General features: G+C 40.5%; 2 protein-coding genes across 20 annotated transcripts in view; both read left to right on the top strand.

Annotated features, from left to right (window-relative positions):
• Window positions 1–922: 922 nt before the first annotated feature.
• On the top strand, window positions 923–21,126 carry LOC137358743 (GTP-binding protein Rheb-like). 2 transcript variants are annotated; one of them, XM_068025038.1, is made up of 9 exons: window positions 923–1,244; window positions 3,800–3,871; window positions 5,248–5,315; window positions 5,584–5,666; window positions 7,350–7,406; window positions 11,048–11,110; window positions 12,352–12,399; window positions 17,908–17,989; window positions 19,015–21,126. In XM_068025038.1, the coding sequence occupies exons 1-9, from the start codon at window positions 1,193–1,195 to the stop codon at window positions 19,099–19,101; spliced, it is 612 nt and encodes a 203-aa protein (XP_067881139.1). In that variant the 5' UTR covers window positions 923–1,192; the 3' UTR covers window positions 19,102–21,126. The 2 variants fall into 2 exon arrangements, with proteins under 2 accessions (XP_067881139.1, XP_067881140.1); XM_068025039.1 differs by lacking the exons at window positions 923–1,244; window positions 3,800–3,871 and adding an exon at window positions 4,402–4,797.
• A 1,127-nt stretch (window positions 21,127–22,253) lies between these two features.
• The window catches only part of kmt2d (lysine (K)-specific methyltransferase 2D), a 250,592-nt gene continuing 244,983 nt past the window's right edge, over window positions 22,254–27,862 (top strand). For 17 of the 18 annotated variants that reach the window (XM_068024872.1, XM_068024871.1, XM_068024870.1 and 14 more), the window contains exon 1: window positions 22,254–22,423. The gene's annotated coding sequence lies outside the window, so the exon portion shown is untranslated. Of the gene's footprint in view, window positions 22,424–22,573; window positions 22,595–27,862 lie in introns of those variants that run through there. The other variant, XM_068024857.1, reaches the window with a different exon arrangement.

The raw sequence follows: 27,862 nt of genomic DNA, 5'->3' as shown, positions 1-27,862 counted from the left end.
CCACTGGTTGGAGATTCCAAAACTACGGGGCATAGTCTAAAAATTAGGACCAGACCATTCAGGAGATGTTAGGAAGCACTTCTTCACGCAAAGGGTGGTAGAGGTTTGGAACTCTCTCCCACAAACAGCAGTTGAAACTAGAACAGTTGTTAATTTTAAATCTGAGATAGATAGATTTTCGTTAAGCAAACATATTAAGGGATATGGGCCAAAGGCAGGTATATGGAGTTAGGCCGTGGATCAGCCACGATCTAATTGAACGGCGGGACAGGCTCGAGGGGCTGAATGGCTTACTCCTGTTCCTATCTTCCTAAGTTCCAGGATTTTGACCCAGTGACAGTAAAGGAACAGCGATCTAGTTCCAAGTCAGGATGGTGTGTGGCTTGGAGGGGAACTTGCAGGTGGTCGTGTTTGCATGCATCTGCTGCCCTTGTCCTTCTAGGTGGTACAGGTCACGGGTGTTGAATGAGGCTTGTTGAGTTGTGTGATTATGTCTATTGCTTGTGTGGAGGATAAACACCAATATAGATCTGGTTGAACTGAATGGAGGGTTAATACATCTAAACAAAGTGTGTGTAAATTTAAAAAGTGCCCGAGGGATCTCACTATAGATTTTTGTCAACTGCCTTCAAGCGCATTAAGTTGTACGCCACGTGGTTCAAGACTGCCTTCCCTGGCAGACTTTTCACAGTCAGGCTTGCATCCGCCTCCGAAAAGAATACTGGCACTTAACACTTAAATTGTCTACGTATCAACAGTAGGTGGACTTTAATCAAATAGTTTGGGGCATGGTGAGAAGAGACTTAAATAAAACCAAAGGCTTGACACAGTCTGAGCACCTGACCGTGCGAGATCTCCCCAGGAGGTGGCGCACAAGAGGGAGGTGGCGCAATGGACAGGTACTTTACGACTTTGCCGTAAAGTGGGTGATGGGTTTGTTGTTTGAGAGGGAAATTATGTGAAAAAAAATGAGGTTGCTGTGAGTAAAGAAGCGGCATAGTCAGGGCAAAACGGGCGTCTCCATAACTCGGTGCGGAAAGAGGGAATGTGATAAAACCAGCTCAACACTTCCCCCCCCCCCCCCATTATAAACAGGGGGTTGGAAGCGGGCCGGTCACGTGACCGATGCAAGCCCGGGCGGTTCAAATTTTTAACAAATATATAAATCCAATCACCGCCTAATCATAAATAAATGGCCCCTTTAAAGTTTCGGAAGATTGCAGTGTTGGGGTATAGATCAGTCGGTGAGTGTTTTGATTTTCTATGCTTGGGTTTTTTTTTGAGGAGGCCCGAGGGACCTGGACGCCCCCGTGGAGGCGCCGCGCGCCGTTGCAGAGTTCCCAGTATCATTTTGTTCAGAATATTATTTCTTTTATTATACATGCAGTCAAATGCTGCAAACCTGAAATGAGGGACTTTGTTAGTGCAGTCGTACTTTAAAAAAAAATCCATCAGTTTCCCATGGGTTACTGGCGGGTACTTCAATACAATTAAGCTGATTGGCTGTGAAATCCTGTATTAAAAAATACTTTTTCTTTAAATTCAGGGAAGAAAGCAACGCATTTGTTTTACCAGTGGAGAAGCTGAGTGGTTTGATTAGACCAGACCAGGCCATTCACCACTGACTTGTTTCCTTTCTGTCTCCATGTTACCTCCCCCCCCCCCCCCCCCACAAATAAAGTTTTATTTTACCAAAATGAAAAGTTAGAATGCAATTTTGGGGGAATTCCAGTCCCGCGACATTTTTGAAATGGTTCGCAGTTGTCTCAGAACATGTCCTTTCTTGCCAATGTTGACTATTTACAGTTCTGGCTGTGTATGCATTATAACTGGAATCCCATTTACTGAGCGACTGCTATTTGCCACCAGCTTATCTCTAGCCGCAGTGATTTAAAGGAAATGCATTTTAAACTGGCTTTGCGCTGGAAGCCGTTAGCTCGCTATCATTTCCTTTGGCCATGACGCGCCCCTTACTCTTTTTGGGTGTGTGAGAGAGAGGGGTATATATCTTGAGAAGGGAAATTTGTGATCATTTTAAGACTTGCATGATTTTAAAATCGCACAAGCCTATGTGTTTTATTTGAAAACTTGTTTGTTGGGGTGTTTTGTCAGAAATGACTCAGTGAATCAGTAGGCTGCTATTGCAGTCAATTTTCACAGCAATGAGATGAATACCCAATTTTGGTTGAGAGGGGAATGTTTGTCAGAACACCAGGAGAGCTCCCTGCATCTCCTTCCAATAGTGTGACGTCTAACACGCATCTGAAGCAGTGCAACAGGCAGACGGAATCTTGATTTTAACATCTCGTCTGAAGGATGGTGCCTTCAACAATGTAGCGCTTCTGCAATACGGCATTGGAGAGTCAGTCTAGATGCTTTGCCTCAATTCTGGAAAAAAGGCACGAATCCACAACCTTCTAATCCAGAGGTGAGAGTGCTACCAACTGAGCTAAGCTGGTGCTCACTTTTACCACAAGTATGCCATTTTAAAAAAGTTCTGGCTTGATCAGCATAGGAACTTCAAATATAAATAATTGTGTTAAAGCAGGAGGAGAGTTAACTGGAGTGGTTTAGTCCTATTTGTTAGTGATTTTCAGTCTTTTTCTGTTGGGGGTGGAGAGAGAGCCTCTGCAAATATTGACGTACTACCGATGATCTGCTGTTTCAATAAGAAAAACAAAATGATTCCTGACAACGCAGCAGCCCGCTGGCTTCATCCGAGTGCGCCAAGCTGCGTGGCTGGTTGGGATGGGGAGTGACTGTCTGGAGAGCGGGTTGACGCAATTGGGGAACAATCGGACAGGGAAATGGGGGGGGGGGGAGCAGCAAGGTCTGGAGCTAGCGGGTGAGGGGGGTGGGGAGAGAAAGCGAGTTGCCGAGGAGGGGGAGAGCAGCCAGTGGGGCGGGAGCTAGTAGCTGCGTTCGGGTGCAATCAGTTCTGGTCAGTCATATAAACGAATCACAATAACGGATTGGCAGCACATTTTATACAATTTTCTTTTCCATCGATCGGGGTGTCAATTCACTGACTTTCCAGTGGAAGATAATCATAAAATTCCTTTTGTATTTAATAGGATTACTGGAATATTAAATGGATCTGATGATTAGTTATTATCTTATAACTACATAGCATATTACTGGGCTTCCATCCAACCTAATGTAAGGTTAGTTTGCTAGAACGATCTAGCCATAAGCATTTTCTGATATAAATTGAGCAGCGCCATCTTTAATCCTGGCAGCTGCCTGAACGTCGTAGACACTGACGTTCCAGTTGAAGAGCTTGCATTTGCAGATGTGCAAATAATGCGCGGCCTAGTGGTTGCATTGTCAGCAAATGCAGACTAAGAAAAAACAGTGATGACCTACCGGGATTCTTTTGTTGCCCCCTAAGTTCTGCATACTCAGTTTCAAAAACTTGTGGTGTGATGCAGCGAACCTGGTTATCCATTTTTCTGTAAATAATTCCCATGACCCATTAAATTCTGAATTTAGAATACATTCCAATTTCTCAAACTTTATTTAAGTGATTCAAAATGTTGCTCCACTAAATGTTTCGGGGAACTTTGAACACCATCCCCTTGTATAGTAATGGTTCTGGGATGGGATTCAGCTGTATTTAGATTTGAACTGAAATGTTTGTGGTATTCTGACTTCAGTGTTCTAGCAGAAACAACTTTCCTTTTCATGAAGAAAAGTAATGTAAGTACAGATAGATTGTGCTTTAATGTTTCCTTTTCAGCAACTATTAAGATTTTTGTCATTCTAAAATATCATTACTTTGTAAACTCTTTTTTTGTAGGAAAGTCATCGCTGACAATCCAATTTGTAGAAGGACAATTCATCGATTGCTATGACCCTACAATTGAGAATAGTGAGTGTGGTCTTTTTCGGGGTGGTGTAAAGATCATTGAGCAATGAGGGCACCACGAGCTGGCTGAGCAAATTTGGAGTCAACAGTGTGATTGGGAGTGTATTGGCAGATTTGTTTTTCCCTCTGCCCCTCTCCTGAAGATCTGACTTGTGCTGGGTGCCGCATGGCTTCTGGTCTCTTGTAGGTTGTCCAAGTGACCATTATTCATGTGTCGGCCTAGACAGTGAGTGTTGGCAGGCTACTTGACTATGGAGACATTAATGCCAAGCCAGATCCTGTCCTCAACCAGTGTTCACGCAAGCGTATACCTGGATTACATTCAGGGCTTTATTTTTCTTCCCCTTCTTTAGGGGAACAGATTGTTACAGACTGGTCTTAATACCAACTCTATGGCCTTTGTGATTCATAGGATGTTTGTGGGACTGAACTGCTTATGCCTATATTAAGAAATAGGTGCACTTTAGGGAAGTTGATATACCAGAGAATACAGAAGTAATCAAACATTGATTGAGCTGACTCGTGTGACAGCACTTCGTATGTAGATCAAAGAAAGAAGTTGCATTTATTTAGCGTCTTTCACAACCTTATGACATCCCAAGCACTTTACAGCCAATGAAGACCTTTTTGAAATGTAGTCGCTGTTGTAGGAATTATGACTGCCATTTTGCACACTGTGATGATGACCAAATAATCTCTTCTATGTGTTGCTTGAGGGATAAATATTGGCCAGGAAACTGGCAAGATCCCCTGCTCTTGGGTTGTGGATCTTTTTCTGACTACCTGAGAAGGAAACGTGATTTAACATCTCATCTGAGAGACTGCACCTCTGAGTGCAGTACTGAGGGAGTGTTGCACTGGAGTGTCAGGCTGGATTATGCGCTTAAGTCTGTTGGAGTGGGTCTCGAACCCACAACCTTTTGATTCAGGTGAGAGTGCTACCCATTGAGATGTGGTTGATAGCTTGTGGGTACTGCTTACAAGCTATGCTTTTGTAATTCACTTTGATAAATATGTGTGGATGTGGCAAAAGATCCCATTACTGTCCATTTAATCTACGATGTCACAATCTAATTTCAGACTGTCTTCTGCAATTTTAAAACTGACCAGCTTCGTGTGCTCCTCAAAGTACAGCTTCAGGCTCCTTTCCGGTGTCAGTTGATACTTGTGGTTCCGTAGAGACTAAACTGCTTCTGTGTTTTTTCTGTCTGCATTTGACTGATTTTGTTTTTGTCAGTAGCACTGAAATATTGTACCTTGCCTGTAGGTTTATTGGTAGAACAAAGTGCAACTATCAACCACAGGATGTAACCCATCTTCTAAATTTATGTGCACTTTCTCCTCTTCATGTGATTAAAAAAAAAAAAACTGTTTTGCAGCTTTTAATAAAACCATAAAGTTTGATGGACAAGACTTCTATCTGCAACTGGTGGATACTGCTGGGCAGGTGAGAGCTGTGGGTGTATAATCTTGTCGAGGGGAGACTCTCAATCTGATGTGTTGGCTGGCATAAGGTTTAGAGAATGGAATGTGATAGATTTTACCACATGTTTGGTATGTTGTAGGAACGTGTCTACCATCCTGAAAAAGTTTACTTGTTTTCAGCTTGGTTTGTGTTGCCTCTTGTTTTGGTTTTAACCACATTTCGTGCACTCTGATAACCTAACTGAAGTTTAATTTTCTCCCACATTGTTTTTTTTCTGTTCTGCTTTTAGGACGAGTACTCTATTTTCAGTCGGTCCCACACTGTGGATGTTCATGGCTATGTTTTGGTTTACTCTGTAACGTCAATGAAGAGGTGAGTAATCAGTGTTAAATGATTCAGAACTGGAGGGAAGTAATTTATAATTTAACAAATTGATGTGTCTGGCAGCCACTATAAGCTGACACTGTATAAAGATTAATCTTAGATTTAAGTACTTGATTTGAAGAGCCAAAGAAAACTTGGTTTTGATGGCATTTAATATTTACTGGACTGATTTCAGTTTGTGGGCATTTATAGTATGGGTTGGATGCAAAATAAAGCAGTCTCTACTCCGCCGTACATCTATCTAGTTTGGATGGAAGCCTTATCTTTGAAGTAGCAGGTCATCTCGCTTATAACATTTCTTCAGTTAGCCCTCAAACACATTGTGCTTTTTAAAAAAATGGATAGGCACCCTATGGCTCAGGTGGTAAATACAGTGCTTCTTGTACCACTGAACCATAGAGGGGAAGAACATGATTCTTAGACTGTGCCGAGTTAACTGATTTTAGCTGAAGTAACAGCCAGAGTTATGCTGGAACGTGCAGGTATTGACAGGATAGGGCTAGGCTATGATGCCCTTCATCATGAAGTTAGTTTAGTTAAGTTAGAGATACAGCACTGAAACAGGCCCTTCGGCCCACCGAGTCTGTGCCGACCATTAACCACCCATTTATACTAATCCTACACTAATTCCATATTCCTACCACATCCCCACCTGTCACTATATTTCCCTACCACCTACCTATACTAGGGACAATTTATAATGGCCAATTTACCTATCAACCTGCAAGTCTTTGGCATGTGGGAGGAAACCGGAGCACCCGGAGTAAACCCACGCAGACACAGGGAGAACTTACAAACTCCACACAGGCAGTACCCAGAATCGAACCCGGGTCGCTGGAGCTGTGAGGCTGCGGTGCTAACCACTGTGCCGCCCTAGCCGGCTAATAAGCGGTCAACTTGCAGATATGAATACACTCTGGTGAAATAGTGGAGGGCAGTGGAATTCTATCCCACTGTGAATTTGCTTTCGGAAGAGGTGGCAGAAAATTGGGGAGAGGAAACCACAGGTGGGAAAACACAAATGCCAGAACCGTTTCATTTGCGAATATATATCTAAACATTAATTTTAATTTTTTTTTACTACCAGTCTACTTTTAATGTTTTTCAGTTGTCTTCCATCATTTTGTATAACTCAAATGCATGAACTGAATGAATTATAATGTACTACAAATGTTAGAAATGTCAGTTTACAAATAAACCTAACCAATAGTGAGCTTTTGGTTCTCCTGCAATACCTTTCCCACGTTGCTCATTCTTAATACAAAGCCTCAAAAGTGAGTTGATCACTTTAGGATCCATTATGGTTGCGTCAGCTGCTGGCATCTCCAAATGCGTTCTCGGTTTAGTCACTAAACCAGAGAGGGAATGGAAACTTTTTCCCTCGCCCTCTTTCTTTCTTTCAGGCCTGACTTGCCATTGATAAACTTGTTGCAGGCTGTTGGTCAAACTGAGTGTTTACCTGCTGTGGAGGAGAAGGGGATTTGACTGACTAAAGTGAAGCATTGCATCATTCTTTAATCCAAAAGGATGAGTTGTCCTAACCCTATGGAAGTGGGAAGGATGGAGAGGATTTTGCGCACTGATTACTCACAGATAAAAGTAGCTGCTGCTTTTAAATCTTTAACCTTTTTTTTGTTGCTGATGTCTGCCTTTTTGTTATTTTTGTTGCAGTTTTGAAGTGATTAAGGCAATTCGCAGTAAACTGCTGGATATGGTGGGAAAAATCCAGTGAGTATTGGTGATTTTTGTATTTTATTTTTCTAGCTGATTTGAGTGGTCCTGCATAAACCTGACCATGCCCAGCATACAACATTCTGGAATGGGTCACTGGACCACTGAACCTACTATAGTGGCAGATCCAGAATGAGTGCACTTGGCAATGGGTATGGCTGCAAGTTTTTTTTTTTGTAAATTATACTTTCAAATTCCATCATCTAAGTTGTTAATAATTATGGTGAATAGTTGAGGCCTCAACACGGATCCTTGTGGGAAAGCACCAGACATATTCTGCATATTATCCCTACTCTCGTAACCAGGTCAATAATTTGCCTTCAATTCCATGAGCTTTAACTTCCGATAACACTCCTTTTAAGGGACTTTATTGAATGCCTTTTGGGAGTCCATGTAAATAACATTAATAGACATTCCCCTGTCTACTACAATAGTCGCTTTTTCAAAAAATTCCATAAGTTTGTCACTTTGCTTAGTATACAGTGCATGTAATGAGACAATATGTATTGTACAGTTCTTCATCCAACAATCTGCGTCTGCAAACTGAACAGATTGGTGACCAAATCTGGAAGGTAACAGAAGATGTTGCACCTTGACTGTGATTGTCGGTGCAGGCTTAACTAGTTTGCTAACTGCCCCCCTATTTAAGGCCTGAAACTACAGCCCATGTGACTTCTGACACCTCTGCCAGGCTTGTCATTTTCCCAAAGGAAAGTTAAAAGAAAAGATTTAGGATAAATTAATACACTGATAAAGTCTGCCTATTTAATTGAAGGAATGAATCTTTCCTTATCAACTGTTACATTCTTTCCACAGATGTCGACCTTGTAAGTTTGTTTTTGCAGCTAACAGTTCTGCGTTATATCCTTTTTCCCACCATTAAATGCTGTGCTTCAGGGACTAATTGGAACTATAAAACTCTTAAACTAATGGCTAAATCATGATGTTTAAACAACGATTCCTTCCTGTGGAGGGAATGCCAATTAGTCACTGCACCTTGACATGGCACCCAGCTATCGTAAAGATGTCACACATCTTCTATATCCCTGTGAATTGATGGTGTGGCTTCTCCCAGTCGATCACAATGGTTCGTGGCTGGAAGTTTACAATGTTCTTGTATGTTTATCAGGTATTATTAACACCAAAAAAAGGATAATTAAACTCCTGGTGCTGTAAGCTTCAATTCAGAAGTTTTATGTGATATTTTTATTCTGAATCTAATAGCTTCTATCCTAAGCAGGCCTGTACATAATAGCAGGTCTGTCCCACGACTAAGATTTCAGTTTGAATACTCCCTAGCAAATATAGAATTGATGAAAGCATGGATGAGTGTTTCAGTAGATTTAAGGTCAGGGAGGAGTGGAGTGGAGTGGAGTGGAATGGAAATAGGCATAATTCATAGTGAATAAAATATGGGATTTGAATTTCAGCTCTGGGTTGAACAGAATGTCAAGGTTGCATGAAATTTGTTTTATCTTAAATGAGTAGCCAAGGAAGAAGACGGAGTTGGTGGCAAACTTGCAGAGTTTTTGGCAGGTGCCTAAAATTATGGCTTAAGTCATCTTGATGTTCAATTGTAAAATTCTGGCTCATTTACAACTTGCTGTGGCGTGGAGTGAAGCAGAGCTGGGTGTTGGGTCAGTGTGGAAGCTGACATTATGTCTATGGATGATGTCAGTAAGGGGTATCGAAGAGGATGGATGCTTGGTGGAAACTTGAGGTGACCGTGCAAGAGCTCTAGAAGAAAACATTTCTGGAGATGCATTAATTGTGTCGTTCTACAAAGGAGTGGAATCACTCGAGGGAAGCCCCACTGAGGTGAACCGTGGAGGAGGTTGGAATGATTGACTATGTTGAATGTTTGAGAGATCGAGGAGAGATGAAGCATCAGCATCACTGAGAATGTTGGTGACTTTGACCAGAATGGTCTTGGTCTTGGTCCTGTGCACAGGATGGAAATCAGATTGAAGGGATTTGGACAGGGAATTCTGGGAGAAGTTGAGCATGCAGCTGGGGGGTGGTGATCCATTAAAGGATCTTGCACAAGGAGGGGGAAGTGAGAAACTGGGTGACAGTTGAAGGGGATGGATGGATGGATCCAGGGTGGATTTTTAGGAGGAAGGGGTGATAGTTTTGAAAGGAAAGTTGGTGCCTGAATAGAGGGAGTTATAAACCATGTTGGTGACCACTCTGACCTTTTAAAAGGTTGAGTTGTCAGCAATTAGATGGGGAGTGGTCCGTGGCTAAGTTGGTAACAGTGGTGTGTGATTGGCCATACAGACCAGAGGTTCCTGGTTTCAGCTGGGGCAACAGCATGGATTCCCCAGACAACAGAGGGGAAAATGAGGATTCTCACTCCTGATGGCTATCTCATAATCTCTGCCAGAAAGTGCATTGCGTGTTGGTTGAGAACAAGATCTGGCTTGATTGTGATTCTCCTACAGCTGACACACTTACAGTCCCTCATTTTCTAAGCTTGCACATGAAGAACAGCCACTTGGGCAAGATACTGGAGGGTGACTGGTGCCCATGGAACATGTGGCAGTGTAATTTAGCATCTTCAGGGGTTAATTAAATGTTAATGGGTGCTTAATAAGTACTAGGATTTGAATATCTATATGTATTATAACCATGATGGTTTAAAAGATTGTACTGTTTAATGAAATCTTCCTACAGTTTCTGTTATACTCTCCACACTCACTCCAGCACAGGTCATTATGGCTTCCATCTGCAATAGTAGAGGTCAGAAGTGAGTTGGCTCGCTTGTGATGCACAAAAAGTTTTGTGACTACAAAAGATTTTGAGTAGGCTTGCTCACTGATAATCCCCTCTTGACTCCTATTATTATTGTGAACACACTTCACAGTATAATCATTGCAGAACAAAGATCCTGGCACATATTTTCCCCAGTCCATAGTCTGAGCCCAAATTAACCCTTATTTACAGAGCTTCGCTTGAGCTCAGTGATCCTAAGTATTGTGGAATTCGGAACATTTCATTAGATGTTTTTCTTGCCGAGTATAAAATGTTGCCAATCTCCTTAAAGGGATAATCATCAGACTCATCAAACTTTGACAAAATGAATGAAAGAGGGGAATATACAACTCCATTTGTAATGTGTGACCATGACCATAATTGAAAACCTCTTAACACTAGATTTAAATGTGACTACAATTTTTTTGAGCCCTAAAAGACCCCAGTTGCTCTGGCACAGAGACTTGATGGTTTTTAAAATAGCTTAAATGAACAGTTGTGCATGAGGGAATAGGTGCAGAATGCATTTGACTGTTCTTTAACACGACTTCATTAGAATAGGCATGAAAAATGCATGCAAGTGTTTTTTAATGGTGCTGATAAATGTATACTATTAATGCAGTTTATATAGAAACAGAGAGGACAGATGCAATGCACAGTTTAGCTGTACAGGGCATGTCTTTTTTCTTTCTAATTGGCAAGAGTGACAGTGGTTTAATAACAACTTGCCAGTGCGAGATGATGTCTATTTTGGACAGGTGCTGTCAGCCTACTCCATAGCACAAGCTAGCAGCCACTGACCGCTAGAGGGAATGACTCAGAAGGAAGGGACCTTCCACAAGTTAGTAATAACTACTTGTTCATAATTCTTATTTAACCTTCAGCCGACCATCGTCTCCACACTATGCTCCACCTCTTGAACCTCCATGTTTTTGCCAGATGTGCAGGTGAGTAGTGAGGACGTGCATGTAAGTAGGTGCTTTCTTGCATTCATTCACTAGTGTCTTCCATGCATGGGAGTAGTTGAGATACTTTTGAGCAAATGCAGACAAAATGTAAGGCCAAATTGAAGTATGTATGATTGGAGGTAGTCTATAATATTTTCCGTAATTGGTTTCAATTATCTCCAAAATGTAAATCTGACTATTAGCTACCTTTTTGAACTTTGAATCTTGGGGCCGGCGAAGGGGAAATCAAACTTTGTCAACCTATAGTTAATTGTCATTATAACCTGAAATCAGAAGCTTCAACTCTCCAATCTTGTATGTTCAATGGACTATTTACACTAAGCAGTTCTTTTAGGCAATTGTATTGGTGCAGTCTGTTCTCTTTTATCTTTGGGATTTTTGACTTGACTTGAAATCTCGAGCTCAGACTTCGAAAAGTAGGAAATGTAGAAAACTAATATCCTAGACTTCTCGATGGCTATTCTAAAGGTACATTTCCAATTTACTTATGCTGCATTTACATTGTAATGCTGAAAGGTAAATGAGACAGCATTGCTGCTACCAGAAACTCCTGGGCTTTGCCGGCAGAGGCCACCATCACATCTGGCAACCTTCACGTGCCAGTGATGGTGATTGTGTTGTGTTTTGTTTTCTGATCTGTGCATATCTTTGCCAGCTAGAATCAATGATGACTTGAAATAACTTCATATGTAAAAGCATGCTGATGCAGCAGTTTTTGTGTTCTTGCACAGTGGAATCCGCTCATAATTTAAATGAGGTGGCTTTCATAGCGCCAGGAGCCTTGGCCAATGTTACTGAATCATTTCTTCAAGGGGTTCTGTGATAGTAATACAGAACTGAGTGGTATTACAGCTGGAAACGCCCTTTAGTGATATTGAAGTGCTTGGCTACTGCATGGTACAGTCTCCAAATGGAAGCGTGGTAACGTTACAGTAAATTTATACTTGATTTCAATTTGACATTCATTGAAGTATAAATGTCATTTTGAACAGAGTTGTTCATTAGCTGGTACTGAGAGGCTTCTGTTATCCAAGTTTTAGCAAAAGAAAATGTTGGGTTCCTGCAGATGAGCAAATGTGGTTATTAAAATGGGTTATCAAAGACTTGGGTACACTGGTCACTGAAGAATACTATTCTGGTGCTTCATTTGGTTTTTCATATTGCAGACATAACTACTGTTAAATCTGATGTAACTTTGTTCTCTTCTTTCCATCCTTTAGGATACCAACAGTGCTGGTTGCAAATAAGAGAGATCTTTCTAAACAAAGGTATGTATTTGTCCTTGCTTAATAGCAAGACTTCATAGAAAACAGAGCTCTACTAATATGATTTTAATCCCAAGATAGACTGGAGCAAAAGTAATGTGAGTGGCAAAGAAGGGAATAAATTCCTACAATATATTTAGGACACATTTTTAGTTCATCAACAAAAACAGGCTGTGTTTGATCTAGTTATAGAGAATGAAGTGAGGGTTTTTTTATTTGTTTCATGGGATATGGGCATCACTGGCAAAACCAGCATTTGTTGCCCAGCCCTAATTGTCCTTGGGGAAGGAAATGGGAGGGGAGGGGAATATCTAGGAAAAATTGAAAGGGGAGAGAGGATAGTAAAAGATATCAGACTGGGAGAAAATTATGCAACAAAAAACAAGCTGAATGTAGACAGGAAGCAAAATAGATTAGAAAGGCTAAGAGGTGGTATTAAAGACCTATAGGGAAGCGGTAAAGGATTTTAGAAGCGTGAATGTGTAGGGCATTACAATTGCCATGTTGCCCACATTCTGGCGGCTACCATTAACCAGATGCTAAACTGGACCAGCCATATAAATGGTTACGAGAGTAGATCAGGGACTAGGAATTCTGCAGCGAGTGGCTCACTTGCTGACTCTCCCAAACCCCTCCTCCACCTACAAGACACGAGCCGGGAGTGTGATGGAATACATTCCACTTGCCTGGATGAGTGCGGCTGCAACAACACTTGAAACTCTATGCCAACCAGGGTAAAGCAGTCCGCTTGACTGGCTCCCTATCCACCACCTTAAACGTTAACTTCCTCCACCACTGGTGCATTGTGGCTGCAGTGTGTACCATCTACACAACTCACTGCAGCAACTTGCCAAGACTCCTTCGACAGCACCTTCCAAATCCGTGACCTCTACCACCTAGAAGGACAAGGGCAGCAGATGCATGGGAACATCATATCCAAGTCTTCACTATCCTGACTTGGACATATATTACCAGTCATTCATCATTGTTGGATTAAAGTCCTGGAGCTCCCTACCTAACAGTAAACACACTCAGCCTGTAAATTAATTGGGGGGAAAAAAATAGAAAAAGGAAATCTCCTCATGGAGGATGAAGGAAGGACAGAGATGTTAAATGAATATTTTACCTCCTCTTGTTTTCTTTAAACCAAGAGTGTGATGGAGGGAATTAACTGGTATAAGACGAGGAGGTGGAGCAATCAGATACGATGAGATAGTAACACTTTTTTTAAAGAAAAAAATTGCTGAAGCTTCAAATAAAATAGGCATCAGACCCTCAAACAATTGATCCTAAAATGCTGAGGTAAGTCAGAGTGGAAATAGCAGAGGTTCTGACTATAATCTTTCAAACTTTCTTGGATATGGAAGTTCTGCCACTGGACTGAAGGTTTGCCAGTGTAATGCCTCTGTCAAAAAGAGGCAGAAAGATAAAACCATGTAGCTATAGACCTTTCAGCTTAACCTTGATAATAGGCAAGCTTGTAGAGGCCCTAATACAGGATGAAATTAATGGTTGCCTAGAAAGACATGGATTAATTATGGTCAACCAACGTGGATTTGTTACAGGCCAGTCATGTGACAAACTTGAGTCCTTTGAAGAAATTAGACTATTGGGAAAGGAATTGAGCTGAATGTATATGGATTTTCAAAAGGTATGAAGTAAGATGTCACATAGGAAACTTGTTGAAATTGAGGTATACAGTATTAAAGGAATTGTGCGAGTATGGATTGGAAGTTGATTGGAAGTTGATTAAAACATTGAAAATGGAAAGTAGTAGCTAATGATGCAAAAGCAAAATACTGTGGATGCTGGAAATCTGAATTTAAAAAAAAAACGAAAATGCTGGAAATAGGTCTGGCAGTATCTGCAGAGAGAGAAACTGAGTTAACGTTTTCAGGTCAACCTTCTGATGAAGGCTACAGTTAGAAGATTATAGACCGTTTTGGGTGCCCTATTTTAGAAAAGATGTAAAGACTATATAGTGTGCAAATGAGATGCACTAGCCATTCCTTAAAACGATTCCCCCTCAACCCTGGTATTGAGAAATGGGGTTCCTTTCGTTACAACAAAGAAGGTTGAGGAAATCTGGTGGGGGCTCAAAATTGTGAGGCGTTGGTAAATTGGGACAAATTGAACTGTGATCTGAAGGTTACACTGGTGGGTAGCTGTTAAGATTAAAATGTCCAACCAGAAACCGTGCTGGAATCCAAATCCAGAATAGCTTTTAAAAGGAAGTTTTAGAGATACAGCACTGAAACAGGCCCTTCGGCCCACCGAGTCTGTGCCGACCATCAACCACCCATTTATACTAATCCTACACTAATCCCATATTCCTACCACATCCCCACCTGTCCCTATATTTCCCTACCACCTACCTATACTAGTGGCAATTTATAATGGCCAATTTACCTATCAACCTGCAAGTCTTTGGCTTGTGGGAGGAAACCGGAGCACCCGGAGAAAACCCACGCAGACACAGGGAGAACTTGCAAACTCCACACAGGCAGTACCCAGAATTGAACCCGGGTCGCTGGAGCTGTGAGGCTGCGGTGCTAACCACTGCGCCGCAAGTGTAGTGTGTAAATATTTTAAAAAGAAATGTAAAAGCATATGGAGAAAAGGCCAGGTAATAGCATTAAGGAGATGGGCAATTTTTGTGTCTCAACTGCCCAATGTGTCTAAAAACAGAGTGGTAGTGGGACCAAAATTTTGTAGAATTGAAGTGCTGATGTACTTACTGCTTAAATAAAAGCAAAATACTGCAGATGCTGGAAATCTGAAATAAAAACAAAGTGCTGGAAATACTCAGCAGGTCTGGCAGCATTTATGGAGAGAGAAACAGAGTTAACGTTTCAGGTCTGTGACCTTTCAGATCTGCTGAGCATTTCCAGCACTTTGTTTTTAATATGTACTTACCGCTTGTCTGCTTGTTCAGTTTTTTTTTTCAGACAGATCTCAATCCTGTACGAAACGGGCAGAGCCCTTATTTATTTGCCAGTCTGGGTCCAATTGTATAGTTATGCGCAGCCCCACTTCCCCAAAGTCCTTTTTTATTTCTACCACCAGTTCCTAATCCCACCCATAAAACCTGGTGAGTATAAGTCAAGAGGTGGCTATTTCCACTGATATTTAAAGGGATCTTCAGCTGTTCTTGGGTAAAACTGTTTTCAGACATTTTGCTTGCATTCGATAATCCTGTTTTTCTTTTTCTGCTTGCACAATTTCAAAGTGCTTGCAGTTACTGTAGACTGTTCTAAACTCTTCAGGGGCTTGTGGCAATGCACTTATTTCTTCATGGGGAAAATCCTTCTGGGAATTTCACTCCAATGTAAGAAGCAAGCAGCTGCAAGTAGAGGGAGAGCAAATTGATGGGGCATGCTTGCAGGGATCTTTATCCTCCCAGCTGAGGTTATGGTCCCTGAATAACATACCTGCAGCTCTCTGAGGAGCAGTTCACATGAAGGCTTCAATCCTCTAAGGAGGTTGACTGATTTGTTGTCTTGCAACAAGACCTGCAACCAACTGCCACAGAGCACAGCATTGCTTACTGTAGTCAAAGTCAGCTTGAACGTCTTTGTCTCCGGCGGCTACCATAGGGGATATTGGTAACATCAGTAAATCTACAGCTTGTGCTTCCATTTAGCCGGTGACTGATGCCAGCAAACACTTTTTCTCTTTCCTCATTTGATGTGCAGAAGCAGCAGGATAGAGCTCTGGGATTTGCATAAATTCCCCTGAGTCTGTGTTCACATGTGGGCTGCTCCATGCAAACTCCTGCTTTCATTAATGGAGTGGAAACCCTTGCAATTCATGTGCAACTAGCATGTGATCATCAGCAGCAAATCATGCTGGTCTGTACCCACTTTACTGGCAACTGCCATGATGCTTTTATCTTGCATCAGTTTTTCCCCACACCTGACCCTACACAGCAAGTGAGAGACTAGCAGCTTGGGACACGGGCTATTCCTTGCACACTTGGCACATGGTTTCTCTTGGTTACCCATGCTCGTCAGTCAGACTGCACTACAGTCAGATCTGTGATTCAACAATAGCCCTCATGGAGCAGATCATTGTCTTGCAGTAATAATTCTGATATCTGGACATATCTGGTGGCTTCCTACACAAGTATCTCCCGTATCATGGTGGTTTAATGTATGTTACATAACCGATCTGCAATGAGACAACATACAGTGCCATCATTAAACTGTGATGGAATGGATGCTGATGATCAGGGTGATGGTGAGAAAGCAGGACTGTTCCAAATTACCTGTAGGTACAGCTGTTTGATAGCAACTCAATGAAGAGTGCTTCAGCTGAACAATCCCCCGCATTAATAGTCACGTCCAACATCTGTCTAGTCCTTCCACTCGGGTCTTTGGCCAGATGCAATTTACCAAACATGTCAACTAACATTGCAGGGTTATCCAATGGTGTTTAACATGGGTATCAATTTTGATGATCTGAATTGGAAAGAGACAATTTGGCACTCTTCCCTGCTTTGAAGATGCCATTCTTTCTCCAACTCTCAGTTCCAGCAGGCACTTTCCTCCTTCTGCCCCCTCCCTTTAACCTCTTAAAAGATTCCTGCTGCTACTTGGAAGTGATTCTGGCCATGGCATACCTTGGTCAGGAATTCCTATTCTTCTGAGAATTCACTCCGACAGGACGTAGAGGACAGAACCAGTGTGTTAACAGTAGGACTTTGAGAGAGAGGCTCAATCTGTACTGAATTTTGTCCACAGACTGGGACCTCAAATCAGTGACTGACTGTGGATAGTTAGCTTGTATGGCTACTAAACCTGTGAACATCCATTGTCTAGTACTGTTGATAAGATATAATGGTTACCCACAGTGTAATTTTATAAACTAGCAGAGACTGCAAAATATTTGTGGTCAAATTAGTATACTTAACCAATTCCATCCTTCCCATGCCATCCCTCTGATGCTGTCCCCATTTCCAGGGCAGTATATAATTGGGTAATGTGGTACCGACCCATATAGATTGGGAAGTTCTTTGCTTTTATCATTGGTGTGAGTTGTTAGTTGGGAGGTACAATTGGCCTTTTAATGTTCCCAAAGTTGTGGAGAGGCAGAATCAGCCAGGATTCCTGCTTCTGATAGCTACATAAGTAAGCCTTGCTGATAAGTGTGTATGCAGAAGCTCAGGGTAGCTTGTCTGTGTGTTTTTCCCTTTTTCCCCAGCATAGTTTCCAAAAATCATTTGAGTCCATATGGGAATTTGTAGTTACGTGATGTACTGGAGGGATGTTTTGAACTTGTAGAACTGCATACCATTGGTGATCAGTCTTTGGGAAAAGAGGGGAGACATTTTTGAGGGGGTGGAGGAAGTAAATGCCTCCAACCTTGAGATCTAACTGAAACTCAAACCTGTAGTTTTTTTTTTTGCATAAACTGGATGTGTTTTTCTTTGTTCGAAGTTTTTTTTTAAAAACCTATTTTTTGAAGAAGCATTGCATAGGTTTTTGTTGGCATTTACTTTTGCTTCCATAGGGTGGTGCAGACTGAAGAAGGGAAGAAACTTGCAGATTCCTGGGGGGCTGCATTCTTGGAATCCTCAGCAAAACAAAATGATGTAAGTATATAAATATAAATTGTCGTCGTCCCTGTCGATGACCAGGGAGGGAAAAAAAAAGTTGATGGCCTGCACGTTCCCACTCCCTAAAGGAGGTAATATACTACCAGATCAGCAAGGGTGTTTAGACCTAAAGCTGCTTTTATGCTGCTGCTGTTTTAGATGGATTCCAGACCAGCGTCCATGAGACTGTTCCCCACATTTACGCTTTAAATCTGCTACCCTGTGGTAGAATCATGGAGCCACTAAAAATTATGTTCCAGAATCCAAATTTAAACCAATTCCAGTTGTGGCTATAGTTTGACTGTCTAAACCTGTTGCGACAGGATAATATTAATAGTGTGTGGGTCTGATTTGATTTAAAATGACTGGCTAATCCCCAAGTGTTGCTGCTGCCAAATATGTTACACAAAGCACTCCTTGCTACAGCAACAGTGCATGTAAAATTAGATGGAGTGCGGTGGACTACACATGGCAGAAGTTCAGCAACGCACCTACTGTGTGCCTGCCTCACCACCCCCCCCCCCCCCCCCACCAAAAGACTTGCCTTTCTTTTAAAGTGTATTTTATATATCAACTTTGAAATGTGTCTACTGTTCTTGGATGCATCATTTCTAGGGCCTTGTTTGAGTATAGGACTAATGTACTGTCTGTTGGAGAGCTCTGCATTTAGACCATTGCATCCTGAAAGGAGTTGAACAAGCACTGCACATAAAGATGAACCAAGCCGAAGCAAATTGATAGATTTTGGTAGTTTCCCAACAAAACCCTTGGTACAGCTGGAAAGGAAATGAACCAAACCTGTATCTGTAGGTTACACTGATCACGTGTGTAATTCAAACCTGCGCTTTGGATATGAACCAATGACACACCGTACTAAGATCTACAGAACCTAACTTCTCAATCATTGGGTGGGGGGCAACCATCCACTGTCCTAATGTTTGGCATCTTTCCGTCACACTATTTTACAACTTGAGAGTAGGTAATCAAGTGTTGAAAATTATTGAATTGCTTTTCTCTTTCAGACTACAGTAGAAATCTTCAAAATGATGATCCAAGAAATTGAAAAAGCAGATGGGTACACACAGGACAGGAAATGTGACATGATGTAACGTGGTTTGCGGGCATGACACTCCTCTGGATGGCAAAGAAGGGCGGCACCTTCCGCTTTTGTTTTCAAACCTAATCGTTTGGCGAATGGTTGCCTATAGCCAAAGTGACAGCACAGAGGTCCATTATAACTGTTTTGCACTAAATTAGCTCAAATCAACTTGATTTACTAGATTACTTGAGTTGTTACATGAGTTCTGTATTGGTCATTTGTGCCATTCTTTACAGTTTGTGATGTGCTAGTCCTGGCATCAGCTAGTAGTTTCCAAAACTTTCTAAAAGGTATTCTGTAATGAGAGGAGGGAAAACTGCCAATTTTACACTGCTGAGTTAATTATAAAAGTTTTATTGAGGCATGCTTTACATTAATGAACTACCTACTACAATCTGTAACATTTGGTGCCTGATGGGGCTGCCACTGTCTTGTGGTCTTTTTAGTTTGATAGTTTACATTCCCATAGAATGGGAATGAGTGCAGTCTTATAAGAGGTGGATTCTTTATTGTGATGTACTTTTAAATGTTTGCATTTTGTAGTTGCCTATACTGTAGCAAATTTTGAGATTGGGTAAAGTTTAGATTGTAATAACTGAGTCTTCGACTGCTGGAATCCTTGTCTACACTTAAGAATGGTGTAGTTTGTTGGCTATTTGAGTTGAATAGCTGGGTTTATAGATACAGAAAGTACATTTTGCAATTTGTTGACAAAGCTGTTGGTGTAGCATACCCAATTCTGGAGTTTTATTTTGGCTTAGAATAATGTTGAAGCCTCTTTATAGAATGGGTCTTTATCTACTGACTGATCTTTAGGAAGAAGCCTGTGCCTTGAAGCCCCTTTCTAATCCTTCCTGCTGAAGTAAACTTTTGAAGTCTTTTGATTTGAGTTTGAACAAAGGTAACACCAAGAAATTGCTGCTGATGGAGACAGTAAGCTGCTTTGAACTGAGTTGTGCAGCAACATGAATGTTTGTTTATTTGTAAGGGACAGATAAGTTATTGCAAAAACATTTTGGTGTATAATATTTAGATCAACAATAATGGTTTTTTTTGTTAAGTAAGTCAGCTTTACAGTTATTTATTTAAACATGTGCTAATTCAGTAAACTGACACACTGGATGTTCATGCTAAACTAATGGCCATAACCCTGTAACAGTGTGCGGGAGCATTTGCAATTTCTGACAAACTAAGAATTTCTATATTTGTATTTAAGATTTACTTGTAACTTTTGAAAAAAATAATTAGGCTTGTTTTTGATATGTCTTTACTAGCAATTAGTTGAGTTATTGTAGGTAATGGTGTATTTTGTGTCTGTTATGTAACAACTGAGTGTCACGGTGCAGCCAAGCTTTACCAGTACAACTAGAGAGACTTGTCTCCGATCACCGATTTTATTTCTGTTGGGTGGCCCTCCTGTTATGATTTATACGATCTTCTTTTGGGATAAAGATTCTCCAATAAATTTACATAAACCAAAACTGCCTTTTGTCAAATTTCACCATTCACTGCTATTTGGTCAGAAGCATCTTCTCTGAACCATTTTGCTGTTGACTGGTAATCTTCACCACCTTCAGAAATTATATAACATTGAACTTTAGTGTGCGTTGAGTGGGTGAATTGCATTTTCTATTAGTGTCTTCTGACTTTTGATGCAGTATCTGTATTCTGGTAAAGTTCATCTGTTCAATGACTTAAGTGCAATTCAACTCATGAGAGAGAAAGGTATTTTATTTTCTTAAATGGAAGCCAACTATAACTGGCAACCGAGACTGTGCCTTGAATTATTTCCTTTTTCTTAAGCTGACTTCTTGTCTTGTGCCCTCTAAAGATGTCATTGGGTCTTGAAATGTTGGCTGGTTAGTGGTTTATCAATAATCTACACTCTTATTGTGGACAGTATTTTTTTCTTGTCTGGAATTACATGTTTTTGTGTTGGATTACCATCCCAGCATTGACTGCTTTTGTTAAATGTTGTGTAGAAAGCAGTTTTGTAAGGTATTATGTAGAACTTCCTTATTGATTTATTAAAATATTGTGGAATCATTTGACTATCACATCTCAACTTTTCTTGAGCAACATAATTAAAACAAGGAAATTGCAGGAAATGTCTGCAGTTCCAAGTGCTCAGAATATCACCAATGAGATGGTTGGATTAGCCATTTTGTGCTGAAGTAACCACACATGATGTACCTCTCTGAAATATTGAGTGTGTTTTCAAACAGAAAGCTTACTCGGTTAGATAGTTTTCTTGGGAGTAAATTTTGGGAAGTGCTGCTTCAATTCCAGTTTCACTTCCCTTCCCTCAGGGTGTTTGGCAGGTAACATGTGCACAGATCTTCTCTTTTCTGGGAGATGTGTGGGAGTATCTGTGGATGACATTCTGTTTGATACCCAGATATTAATTTGCTACATAAGGGCTCACAAATTCATATCTGCAGCATGTTGGTATATTCACCTGGGTGGCATGCAAGTGAATGATTTTTAAACTGTTTGTTTTGAATTTTGGGAACTGTAGCAATTCTAAAGATCTGTTTTATAGCAGGAATGGGAGAGGGGTGGTGGAGAGGGGAAACGGGGGAGAAATAAGCAGTTTCATATAATTAAGTGGGTTGGTAAGCTGCATTTATTCCCCTTCTAATCACAAATGCAATTCTTAACCATTTCCCCCATGTTGATAGCGCTGATAAAGTGCAGCTGCAAACAGCAGATTGCAGTGTGATAGCAAAGCATGCACTTGTCCAGCACATTCCACAGTTTGGGGTGCCCATGTTTTAAAATGACTTTCACCATTTAAAAAAAAATAAAACCAGCGATTTCTGCCTCGAAGACTGTCTTTAGCCAGTATTATTAATATATAAGTAACCTCAAACTCCAGATTTCGTATCGCTAAACCCATGTTCCGCTTTAAATGGGAGATTTTAAACTCTGCGGATGACTACAGGTCGAAACGCTGCTGCGAATCAATCAGCCTGCTCTCCGTCCAAAAAGAATATCTCTCCGCAGAGCCAATATTTATTTTCTTAAAAAAAAATCTCAAACTTATCTTTTAAAATAGAATATGAAAAAGTTATCTAAAAGTGGTAAACATTTACGTCTTCTGATCAAATCCCGGAAGGCGTCGGCAATCGAGTGCGCGGGTTTATTTTCCTTTCTCAGGGCTTCCAAGATGGCCGTTCGCTTCAAGTATTTCTGTTTCCCGACAGGGATTTTATAGATTTAAAAATTAAAATTACATTGGAAAGTAAATCCCCACTCTCCTCAGAAAAGACAAGAGAATTCACAACACACTCACCGAATATTGAAGTGGAGCGAGCGAGGATGGAGTGAACGTGAGTGAATTTACAGTTAGCTGGAAGCTTGTTTAAAAAAATTTTTTTTTTTTTAAAACGGTGCCAAGAAGGAAGTGAATCGAAAAGTGTGAGTTACTAGGCTGAGTGAGGATGAAATAAAAGTATTGGGAAAGAGTAGCAGGATGGGAAATGGCTTTCGATGCATTTAAGGTGTGTGTAAATAAATCATTTTGTCTTCCTACTGGGCGCTGCAACCGGTTGGGAGTCGGCCTGTTGTGAGGCGTTATCGGAGAATCCGTTAATTTAGAATTTATAAACACATCCCCAGGAATCAGCTGTCGAAGCAGACATTTTTGAGAACATGCTGGACCATTTTGGGGGTGTAATTTGTCTCTTGAAAAATTGGGAGGTGAGAGAGAGAGCGACTGCGTGCTCACGAGATTGAGTTCCTTATGTAAATCATGGGGTGGGGATAAATAAAGGGGAAATTTATTAGGTTTGAATGCTCCTTCTTCATTAGATTTGAAAATGTTTTGTTGCATCGTTTAAATCCTGGCCGGGAACATTTTCTCTCCCTCCCACCATGTGTATTTGTTAGGTCTTCAGGGAGCACCCTACTGCAGGTGGCTTCAATGGGACAGGATTTTTTTTAAAGTTTAAAAATCCAGTTCGTTGTCCTCCTGTGATATCTAAAATATAGGTGAACATTTGGATCCAATCTCCTCCAAGTAATTTGGAGGGATTATCCCAGTCTTTATGTTTTTGAGATATTTTCAACCATATTTTAGAATCTTCATGGGCAAAATTTACAAGACATTGTTTAATAGATTTAGAAGACCTGGCATTAAAAAAAAATCAGTTGAACCATCCAGTATTTATCGCTTTTAAGTTATTCGGATTGTGAGACGAGGTTTTGAGAAGTGTGTTGGTAGCATTTGGATCGAATCGGACCAACAAGCCTTGGCTCTTGATTTTGGTTTTATTTTAATTCCTTTTTTAAAAAAAAGTTTCCCAATTTTTGGCGCAGCGCAATCAGATTTTAGGGAGTGGAAAATTGTGACCCTTGAGTTCTGACGATGTTTGCCTCGTATTTAATTTAAATAATTCCTTGCCATATCGTGAGGTTGTTTAGAGCATTTGATTTGCTTTGTGGCGACTTTCCGTTGGCGGAGAAAGAAAAGAAAAGCAACTGGTAGATCGGTTGAAAGGTTGTGATTTGTAAAAGTCTTGAAAGTTTGTAGTTGTATTTTGTTTGCAAGTCGGAAGTGGGGGTGTGTCTTCTTGGCCCTGGTCTTAGAGAGAGGCGCTACGTGGTTCACAACTGGAGACGAACAAAAGGTTCGCTTGAATACTGTAATTGAATCCATTCGGATTTATCATGAAAAAAGGTCGTTTTAAACTGTTTATTCCTGATATTTCATTTCACATTGCATCAGAATCGCGAGCAAATAACATTCATTTTTGACTAAAACCAGGAACTGTATTTGAATAAAAGGGCTGGGTTTGTTAAATCACTAACGGGCTCCATTTAATTAAAACATGTACAACCCCGTTCCCTGACCGACATAAATAAACTGGGGGATTATATAGAAAATCACTTCATTTAACAGATTTAAGACTAAATGAATCCACGTGAGATTTTTCTTACTTTTATGCTGTATTATAGACACATTCCATTCGCTTTTAAGAAATTAATGGTAGAGACCATTTTAAATGCAGAAATCCCTTTTGTTAGGCATATGAGACCTGAGAGTCAGTAATGTGAAAGCACTTGCGTTTTTTAGAAATTCTTCTTCTGTTGAAAGAAGTCAAACATTTTGATTAAATTTATATATATCGGTTAAAAAAAAAATTGCTAGTGGCACCATTCATATAAAATACTTTAAAAAATGAATATGTTTAGAAAATAAGCTTGCAGAAAAATGATCTATGAAAATATAAATTAATGCTAAAAACCATTGTTTTTAGTGTTAATGAAATGGGTTATATGAACTCAACTCAATAGTTGAATAACTGCTAATTGGTTTCTGAAACCACCACCTCTTTTGTAGTAAAACTATACCTGTCATGTGCCTTCAGATTGAAGTTCTTGGTAAGATTTGTTATTTTGCTTTTATTGCGTTACCAGCACTGTGCAACTGTAGCTGGAGTGCCTGCTGCATAATGGTGAGAGAAATACAAAATGTATTTTCAATACCACTTCATTTTCTGTGTGCAGTAATAATGAATAAAAGCTGTAGTTCAGTCTGGTGAAGAGAAATTATGCTGTTGTCCATAAACAACTTCGAGCTGTACTTTTGGGCTTTATTAACTTTGTAGTCAAGTAATTCACTGCAAGATATTATTTAAGTGCTTTTACATCGGTGTTTGTTTACAGATCTTGGGAGAGTAAATGTCAGTATGCTAGCTCCCTGCATTTGCATTCTTACAACAGACTTTCTTATCTTGAAGGCAGAATCATAGCCCCATATTTTCATGGGTCTGTGGTTTTGCCTGGATAAGGGAGCTGGTCCTGTGATTGACACCTAAACAAGTACCAATGTTAAAGTTGTCTCATTAATCTTATAGAACAAATGTTATATCTGAGAGCCCTGAGAACTCAAATTTTTTGCATCATAAACATTTTACAAATTGTAAGTATGTGCTTTCTCTTTTAGATGTTGCCTTATGAGTATCTTGAGTCATGCACTGCCTTGTCCTGTCCAAAGAAGGTTCCCTCCTCTCCAGAATATATTAATTTATGGTAGGACATGGTTCCATCAATAATAACAGCCCTCTGTTGTCTTGCCCAAACAGCCGCTCTTTATGTGTGCCTGGGCATTGCAGACTATTTGATAATGGCTGAGCCCAATCCTGCCCTCATCTAACATGCACACACACATTTTCTAGTTGCGGTATCACTGGATAGCAATTGGGAGCAAATAATGATTCTCTTATCCAGGGCAAAGCCCAATTGTAGTGCTTCTAGTGCTGTCATGGCTGAAAATAGATAAATCACAGACAAGGGACCCTTCTGGTCTGGATCACTCAGTACTGCAATACCTATTGCATTTACCCATCGAGTCTTCTGTCTTGCATTGCTTCTTTCAAATTTTATTTCAAAGTTTTCTCTGTCAATTTTTTTCCTCAAGTTATTGCTTTCTTGCTCAGGTATGGTGCCATGGGTGCTGATTACCCTATGCTACCTCAGCCAAGGGTCTTGTTATTCATGTGACCACTTTGACAGTGAGTATTGGTGGGCTATTCTATTACAGGGGTATCATAACTGAACAAGATTTTGTCCACACACATGGATTTCCTGTAGCAGTTACTGGATCATTATCTAGAGCAAGAACAGTGTGTGGTTTTCTTTTCTCCAAGCTAGGTGTGCTGAGGCCAATTATCTGCTTAACGGAGTTCATCAGAAACCAGGTTTCAAACCTGGAATGTTCCTGATTTATATGGCTTACCTGCTAACTATAAACTCACTCGTGGGAGTCTTTCATTGGTTAATTGCTACATATGCACACACAATGCAATTTTAAAATGTTGCAAACTTTTGACAGTAATAATGCTTCTGTAATTTGGGACGTAAATATGTTAGTGACTAGCCTGAGGCTATCACCAGTTGCAATGGACAATAGAATGAAAAATAATCTTGATAAGCTCCTTTTTGGCTCAGTTGCTACAGGCAGCGTATAATTGAGCTATACAGACTAGAGTGACTCCCAGTGCTCAAATGCTTCCAATCCTGATCATGTTCATATCCTTTCATGGCCTGCCCCTCTTTATCTCTGTTACCTCCCCATCCCTATAACCCTGAGAAGTCTGCATTTCTCCAACTCTGGCCTCCTACAATCCTCTATTCTGTTCTCCCCAACCACCCTACCATTGGTGGCTGTGTCTTTAACTGTCCAGGGTATAAACTATGGCAAATAGAGTTCAATGTGGGTATGTGTAAGGTCACCCACATTGGGCCCAAGAAAGATAAATCGGAGTATTTTCTAAATGATGGGAAACTAGAAACTGGAGGGATTTAGGTGTCCATGTACACAAATCATTGTGCACATAGCTGAAATACTTCCAGCATTTTCTGTTTTTATTGCATAAACTCGGCTTGTGATCACTTGAGTTTGGAAGGTTGAGGCAATCTAATCATGGTATTTCAAATGATAAAAGGATTCGATATGGTAGACACAGAGAAGCTATTTCCTCTTGTGGGGGAATCCAGAACAAGGGGATGCAATCTTAAAATTAGAGCTAGGCCATTTAGGAGTGAAATTAGGAAGCACTTTTTGAAATAGTGTATTGGAAATCTGGCACTTGCTCCCAAAAGGCTGTGGATGCTGGATCAGTTGAAATTGTTAAGAGTTATTTGCTAGGCAAGGCTATCAAGGGATATGGAGCAACTGGTGGAGAGTAAAAAAAAATTGTTTAAAAAAAAAAAATCCTGGGCTAGCATTGAATTGAATTAAATTATGTCCACGCAATACTTTCTGGAGGTCCATGACTGTTTTTACAATAGCAGTTGTGCAATCTTCACACAAATGTATTTATCAGCAAATCTCTTATTCTCATGGAATAGATTTCGTACAATGTGTCTGATATGCATCAAAAGGACTCAATTCGTGAAGGGCCTCTCAAAATATCTAGACAATTTCCTGTAGGAGCCTGAGGCCTAAGTTAGGTCTGGTTTTGGAAAATTCAGATCAGAAAATTATCTCCTATTGGTTGTGCAGTTTTATTTTTAAAATATAGTGTTACGAATGTGCGTGTTACTGCATAGAATAATGTATTATTTGAATTTATTGCTGAGTATTAACAGTTATTGAATAATAGCATGCCAAAAGGAATGATTGGATAATTCTCTTGATTGAGGTGCTCTTTCTGCTTCTCTCTTTTGTTTCGCCCTCCTCTCCTAAAAGCAGTGAATCAGGTTTGAGTGTAGCATTTGTATCTCGTCCAAATGACTATTCTTTGCATACAAGTGTTGGTAGGCTATTGGATTGTAGGGGACGTTGGAGCCAGGTCAAATTCTGTCCTTCGCTCATGTTCAAACATATGCTTTCCAGCTGAGGCACCTGGGGATCATACAGCAGTGGGAACCCTGGTTGAATTTTCTTCCTCCTTATCCCAGTGGCACTGAGTACAATTGTAGTACAGCTGCTTTCTTCCTGGTTGAGATCAGGTAACAGCACAAACTCCAATTGAACTTGGGACCGACTTGGTCTTTATGGCACAGTCCAACAGCTGGCAGTATATTTTACAGACTTTTTATGTGTTAATATGTTGGTTTGGTGCCAGTTTCAAGTGAGGCACAATTACAATAATGCCCTGCTTTATAGAAGTAAGTGGGAGTTGATTCATCTGTCAAAAATTCAAATCTTGTTTTCACTGGAAATAGTCCAATTTAATTCAAGGTCATTGTAATCCATCAGAAGAGGTGGTCACGGACTAAGGACCATTGGGAGGGATGCATATGAACGGGCTGGTTGACTC

The sequence above is a fragment of the Heterodontus francisci genome, chromosome X, assembly GCF_036365525.1.
Source record: "Heterodontus francisci isolate sHetFra1 chromosome X, sHetFra1.hap1, whole genome shotgun sequence".
In the NCBI taxonomy this organism is placed as follows: Eukaryota; Metazoa; Chordata; class Chondrichthyes; order Heterodontiformes; family Heterodontidae; genus Heterodontus; species Heterodontus francisci.
Note: the sequence above shows the minus strand (reverse complement) of the source record. Positions and strands in the feature narration are given on the sequence as shown.